At 41.9% G+C, this 7,330-nt stretch overlaps 1 protein-coding gene across 1 annotated transcript; it reads left to right on the top strand.

The window, feature by feature from the left end:
• Positions 1–1,464: 1,464 nt before the first annotated feature.
• On the top strand, positions 1,465–7,053 carry sec13 (SEC13 homolog, nuclear pore and COPII coat complex component). The gene is made up of 9 exons (XM_080774391.1): positions 1,465–1,600; positions 1,787–1,831; positions 2,460–2,575; positions 2,916–3,067; positions 4,075–4,208; positions 4,557–4,690; positions 5,011–5,131; positions 5,717–5,863; positions 5,972–7,053. The coding sequence occupies exons 1-9, from the start codon at positions 1,598–1,600 to the stop codon at positions 6,080–6,082; spliced, it is 963 nt and encodes a 320-aa protein (XP_080630517.1). The 5' UTR covers positions 1,465–1,597; the 3' UTR covers positions 6,083–7,053.
• The last annotated feature ends 277 nt before the right edge of the window (positions 7,054–7,330 follow it).

Below are 7,330 nucleotides of genomic sequence, written 5' to 3'. Positions count from 1 at the left end.
CTGGGACGTGCGGGCAGGAGTAAGTCGTCTGTCGAACAGTTTTCGAGATACAATACATGAACTATAAAGATTCTATGTATTTATTGTAAGAAGATATGTATCCAAAATTACAAATAGGCTACTCAAGAAAAGTACAGAAAATGTACTTAAAAATATTTTAAAAGTAGGCAAAATTTACTTTGTTACTGTCCACCATTGTTGACTGACATTTTTGTGTAGGCCTATTAATGTAGTATTAATATGCATCTTCCAGTGACAGCTCCTTCAGCATTACTCAGAGTCGAAGGAACAGCCAGATTACCGGTATCATCATCTGTCTCTAATAAAACAAGACAATGATTGAGGCATTTTCTGGACATGATAGTCAAGCTAAAAAGCAATATTAGAAACCGGACGTTTTTGCCTTTATCAATGATTGGTTTGATTGCATCAATGCCATAAAGATTGTCTCACATGCCATGGTTTTCATACCTGTTCCAAAAAGTCTGCAACAACTGCAGATTCAATTGTTACTTCATTTATATGGGCGAATAAAACACCTTGCATTTTCACAACTCACTTACAGAAAGATGTAAGTGAAGGAGGCCATAATTCCTTGGCCTCCCAGTCCCAATAACATTACTATTAGGCTGCAACTGCAAGGGCCTTTGACCTTTTGGCAGTGGGGCTTTCCTGGTGATGACTGGTCCTCTGACGCTCCCCTCTGGTTAAAGATTGAATCCATGGCAGTCTCAGAAACCTCATTCCCATCTCTGCTTCTTCTCCCCAGTGGCAGTGTGTGTGTGTGTGTGTGTGTGTGTGTGTGTTACAGATTACAACCACACACGGAGATTTTGAAAACATGACCAATGACAAAAAACTCCCATATCTGCTGGGCGAAATACAACAATGTGCAAACAGCCAAACACAGCAGCAAGATTTGTGAGTTGCTGTGATAGGAGAAGGATATCAAATGGAACACAACCACCCTAAAGACTAATCATTGTGTATATTCCTGCACCATACCTGCATCGAGTGATCTTGGTACACAGAAGTTGATCTATTGAAGATTCTGACCTTCAAAGTACATAATTTTTGTTTTGATTGTATTGCTGTATTGTTCTTTCTGCTTTGGCAATGTAAACGTATGTTTTCTCATGCCAATAAAGCCCTTTGAATTTAATTGAATTGTGTGTGTGTGTGTGTGTGTGTGTGTGTGTGTGTGTGTGTGTGTGTGTGTGTGTGTGTGTGTGTGTGTGTGTGTGTGTGTGTGTGTGTGTGCGTGCGTGCGTGCGGTCTCCCTCCCTCCCTCTCTGCAGTGGTGTACTGGAAACTGAGCCTGTTATGGATTTTCTCTTCAGGCCTGCTACGCAGTACCAAACACCAACAGTGGGAGGAAGCAATACGTGCGCGGGCGGGCGTCTACAGTCTGCCGGAAGGTCAAAAGAAGAAGAGCATTTTGTGGCGGAAGTGTGTGCGCCGCTGGAATCGTCCGACGTCTTGACGGAACAGTGGACTTGTTGCCACGTCGGATGAACAGGCGGGCTATTTATTTGACTCAAACGGGCACATCTGAGGGATTAATTCATTGAAAGCGTCTCCTTAATCAAACGCAATCATGGTAAATGATAGATAAGCTCAGATTAATATTTGCTCATGGTTGTTTTCAGTTTGTTATCTGACACATGACAAGCTAGCGAGCGCCGTTAGCCACCGGGCTGGCTAATGGGAACGTCAGAGTTTAGTGTTTACGTGTTACACAGATTTAATTACTTAATAATAATAAAAATGTTGTCTTAATTTCCAGGTTTCCGTCATCAACACAGTGGACACCTCCCATGAGGACATGATCGTGAGTTTCCTTCCTGTTCTGTGTTAGCTAACTACATTTTCAGACATACAACAATTTGATGAAAGTGACATTTATCATAATTATCATCAATATAATTGTGATCTGCATACATACGTTGAGGAACTGCATGTAATATGCCCAGATGTGTACAGCTTTCATAGCAGCGCAGTGGTTTTCATGCAGATGTTGCAGCCATAACATTCTTAATCGGACCTAGATTGATTAATTGATTGAAATTAATACTTGAAACATTTTGCAAATAGTACAGTGGTACAATTATACAATGATGCTAAAAGGATAACACAAAAAGCTCAGTCAGAGGTGCCGTGTTGTAAGTGGTTCTCAAACCATTTCATATCCGACCCCCATATCTTTGGCCACGACCCTCCATCTGAAAAAAAAGACAAATTGGGCTAGAGACCTCCATACAAGATTTGTGTTGTTAAAATGTTTCAGGGGGGGGCTATTTAATTATTTTGATCTTTTACATTACATATTGCATCTGATGTAGGTACCTTTTTGTAGGTTATTTCTCTATCTCTATGAATTAACAAAAACATCAATCACGTGTACAGTACATGCTATCTATATATTGTCTATATATCCTTGTCTCTGTGTTGCGTCGCAGCATGATGCTCAGATGGACTACTATGGAACCAGACTGGCCACCTGCTCGTCCGACCGCACAGTGAAGATCTTTGATGTCAGGAATGGAGGACAGATTCTGGTGGCTGACCTTCGAGGGTAAGACACCATGCTTGTTATTATCTGAGATTGTTACTTTTGTTCCCCCCCCCCCCTCTTTTGTTTCATTCAGTTATTATAGCTGTCTACTTTAATTCAACTTTAGTTTTTGTTTGTTTTTTCTTTAAAAAAAGAAAGAATCCCGTTCATTTCCAATTTCAGCTGTGTTCCAATAGCTACCTGCATTAAAGGGTTCAAATATAGGGAAACCGAGCATTAGACAATAGTGATATTGGGTAGTTTGGGTTTGATTATTGTTATTGGAGAGAGAGAGAGAGAGAGAGACACACACACACACACACACACAATCAATGTCATTTGTGTGTGTATGTGCTTCCAGCCATGAAGGTCCCGTGTGGCAGGTGGCATGGGCCCATCCTATGTACGGCAACGTCCTGGCATCCTGCTCTTACGACCGCAAAGTCATCGTCTGGAAAGAAGAGAACGGAACGTGGGACAAGATGTATGAATATACAGGACACGAGTCATCAGGTTGGGAGCCCATCTTCTTGCTCTCTCAGTTAGGGCAGAAAGAAACCATCAAACATTCAGAACAATAAAGGAGAAGTTGTTAACATAGGGTTACCACAGGGTGAAAATTGGACGCCATTTGGTTGTGGCGTGTTCAGGTTTGAATGGTCTGGCGTGAATTTGGGCTTCCTTTACCAAAAGTTAAGGAACCACAAGTAAATCGTTTTGATGAAAACTTGAGACCAAAGACCATGGTTTTGTTTTTCTCCAGATGCTAACAACAAAGCTATGGATTGGATAGATAGATAATACAGGCGTGAGAGACAGCACAGCAGTTTAAGTTACAGTACAGAGAATTACAGTACAGTACAGAGAATCGTAGGAGTAACATCACACCTTCAATTATTTAAAAATATATAAATAAGTTGTATAAGTATACACCTTATACAATCATCTCAAAGAGATTAGGTATACTTAAGCACACTTGTGGCATCAGCACAAACCACAGGTAACGCTACAGATGACAGAGTGGATGTGTTGCTTCTACTCAACAAAATAAGAAACGTAACAGAATGTGAGTCAGCTGCTGCTGTCTGTGAATGTTAAACTTGCGCTGGGAACTCTCAGTGACTTGTATGTGTTCTCTCCAGTGAACTCTGTGAATGTTAAACTGGTGCTGGGACCTCTCAGTGACTTGTATCTGTTCTCTCCAGTGAACTCTGTGAATGTTAAACTAGTGCTGGGACCTCTCAGTGACTTGTATGTGTTCTCTCCAGTGAACTCTGTGAATGTTAAACTTGTGCTGGGACCTCTCAGTGACTTGTATGTGTTCTCTCCAGTGAACTCTGTGAATGTTAAACTGGTGCTGGGACCTCTCAGTGACTTGTATGTGTTCTCTCCAGTGAACTCTGTGAATGTTAAACTGGTGCTGGGACCTCTCAGTGACTTGTATCTGTTCTCTCCAGTGAACTCTGTGAATGTTAAACTAGTGCTGGGACCTCTCAGTGACTTGTATCTGTTCCCTCCAGTGAACTCGGTGTGTTGGGGTCCCTATGACTTTGGTCTAATCCTGGCCTGTGGGAGCTCTGATGGAGCCATTTCTCTGCTCACCTTCACCGGAGACCAGCAGTGGGACGTCAAAAAGATCAGCAACGCACACACGGTCTGTTTGACGCACACAGACAGCCACGCACGCACCATGACTAATATTTTAATTGTTTTCATTGCTGCATTGAAACATTGTACACTTGATGCCTAACTTAACTCTGAACACTGAAGGAAGATATGACATATGAAAACATTTTTTTAACAAATGCACAAACCAAGAATTTTGAATACCAGACAAAATAAGAATTTTGAAGGCACAAAAAATAAAGACTAAATTATATCTTAAGCTGCCAAGTTGATGCATGTAAAGAGTCCTGTTCACTGGTATTGCTCATAACGCAGTGTGCTTGTATTGTCTTCCACTCCATTGTAATGGTGTATGTTGTTCTTGTTTTTGTTCCAGATTGGTTGTAATGCAGTGAGTTGGGCTCCTGCAGTGGTCCCAGGCAGCCTGGTCGACCAGCCAACTGGACAAAAACCTAACTACGTCAAACGCTTTGTCTCTGGGGGCTGCGACAACCTGGTCAAACTCTGGAAGTAAGCCACGTTCTGTCGGATAATGTGAATTATTACCGTGATTCTCAACCTTCTCTCGATCAGGGCCCACTTGAAAAAGTTGAATGTATTTGCGGCCTACCCATCTGACCGCTTTAAACAGCAACGAGTCCCTTTGCGACGTGTTGTGAGCTTGTAGCTCAGCTATTTTCAACAACGTTTGTGCGACACACACAAAAGTTGAAATAAGGAGATACAAGGTTTCTTCTTCTTCCACTGACCTGTCAAAACCTCTAGTGTATCATATGCCTTTCCCAGGCTTCCAGTGGCTTAGCTGACAGTGTCTCATCATTATTCCACAGAGAGGAAGACGGCCAATGGAAGGAGGACCAGAAGCTGGAGGCTCACAGTGATTGGGTGAGAGACGTCGGCTGGGCTCCTTCTATTGGTCTGCCCACCAGCACCATCGCCAGCTGCTCGCAGGTAAGACTAAACGGGGAGGCTTTGATTTGTTAACACAGGAAACAAAGAGAATGCATGGGGAAGACTGTTGACACTAGCGTAAATAATATATAAACATAGATGCCTCGTTTCTACCGCGTGCACGTCTATGATTGACAGGAGGTGTAAGCATTGGGTATATTTCTAATTCAGAAGAACTGTTTATTCCTGTGTGATGCGTTTCAGCTGTGTCCACACAGCTAACATAAGCCCCTTGTGACGGTTAAAAGAAATTGAAAGTTGAGTGGACTGGACTGGTACATGATTTCTCTGTGGGACAAAGTTAATTTTTATAAATGGCCTTCAGCCTACAAATTCAAAGTCCATGTCCACTATTTTATGCCATCACCTGGTCGGTCTCACCGACCAGGTTGGCTTGGCAATATGTTTCCCAACAGTCAGGTCCAAACTGTGTAGAACAGTTCCGTGTCACGTGCATTGTTGTTTTGTGTTATTATTTTTACACTAAGTTTTAAGTAGGGACGTTTGGTAATTTTTTAGAGCATTTCTACACTTTGTAAAAGATAGTAATAAATCACTGTCCTCTTGGGGTTGTTTCCCTTACAGGATGGACGTGTGTTTATCTGGACGTGTGACGACCCAGCAGGGAACACCTGGACCGCCAAGCTGCTCCACAAGTTCAACGATGTGGTTTGGCATGTCAGCTGGTCTATCACTGGAAACATCCTGGCTGTCTCTGGAGGAGATAACAAGGTGTGCTAACCATGCAATGCACGCACACAGGCCTGTCACAGTTACTAGCTACAAGCTACATAATCACCTGATCGCAATTATTTGAGCTTATGTATCTTTGTTCTTTAGGTGACTCTATGGAAGGAGTCGATTGATGGCCAGTGGGCGTGTATCAGCGACGTGAGCAAGGGTCAAGGAGCGGTCACTTCCATCACAGACACACAGCAGATTGAACAGTGATCCACTGTGATCCTAACATACTGTACAGATTGAACAGTGATCCACTGTGATCCTAACATACTGTACATGTATATGTTTCGCAGAATGTGGGAAGTCAAAACTCTGCCGACAGAAGAAAATGTTATCCATACTCGTACTCATTAGAATGAATCTGCATTCAAAGTCCAATTTTAAATGATAGTTATCAGTTCGAATGTCAAGCAGTCACTTTGGCCTAACAAGGAGGACCAGCGAAGCTGGATTGTTTTGTCACTTTTCTGCAGTTTTTTTTGTCAGCACTGTTGTGACTTCCCACATTCCTGTTATTGACAGAAAGATACACACACACCCCTCCACTAACTGAGAACTCCAGTCTAAACAGTCCATCATCCTTTGTTCCTGACGGCCTGCCCCTCTGCAACCGCCCCAGAAGTAAGACTCAGGTGGGCACCAGACAACCTTGCGCCTTTTCTTTGAGTCAGCGTTTTGGGTGCCTGTTGAGTTTACTGATCGAAAGCCTTATGGTTCCATTTTCTGGATGTGAAGCGATTTGGCCAGAAGCCAAGTCGATGGTTTCTTGGCTAGCACAAACTCTGCTCATACAGGCTTGTTTCGCCCCAACAACGAGCATGGCCTGAGCTGCTTCTGCGTCTGGACTTGAGGTGTCATCTCCAGAGGATCAAATACTTAAGTGACACCTGCAGTAGTCAAATACTTAAAAATGGAATATCCTCCTAGGACCAAAACGGCAAACTCCTCTTTTACAGATGGAAAAGGTTTTTTTTTTTTTTTTGGAGCAAATGGCAAAATTGACAGGTGTTTGTAAATTGAACCTGCCATAATTGTTATTAAATCAACTTTCAACGTTCTGAAAATGAATAAATCATTAATATGTTGACAAGGCAGCTCTGTGTTGAATCTTGTCAAATGCTGAACAGTTTTTTGTTTATCATGCATTTTATTGTTTTAAAATTAAATATTCTGTATATGTATATTCTGTTTGTTATTATTTTGTACAGTGGCACTGTAGTGGCATCAAGAACCTCCTTTTTGGGCTGTAGACCCCCATCTGAAAATATTCAAAACAGCCAAAGTCTATAGGGTTGTTTGATAAAATACTTTATTAGACAGAAATGCAAATCGCACAAAGGATAACACACAGGCGACTACAATGGCTTTTAGACATTTATAACTGTATTTACAAACATGAATACAGTAGGTTTGAACATATTTTTTATAACTAACTTTTTCTTTCTACTCAATATACCG

Source organism: Protomyctophum bolini (genome assembly GCF_963924005.1).
Source record: "Protomyctophum bolini genome assembly, chromosome: 2".
Classification (NCBI taxonomy): Eukaryota; Metazoa; Chordata; class Actinopteri; order Myctophiformes; family Myctophidae; genus Protomyctophum; species Protomyctophum bolini.
This window is presented reverse-complemented; position numbering and strand designations above follow the sequence as displayed.

Excerpts from the sequence above, each read along its gene's own strand:
- sec13 (XM_080774391.1), top strand. Across the intron at positions 4,209-4,556 it reads AGATCAGCAACGCACACACG|ATTGGTTGTAATGCAGTGAG; the intron begins GTCTGTTTGACG and ends TTTTTGTTCCAG. Across the intron at positions 5,132-5,716 it reads CCATCGCCAGCTGCTCGCAG|GATGGACGTGTGTTTATCTG; the intron begins GTAAGACTAAAC and ends TTTCCCTTACAG.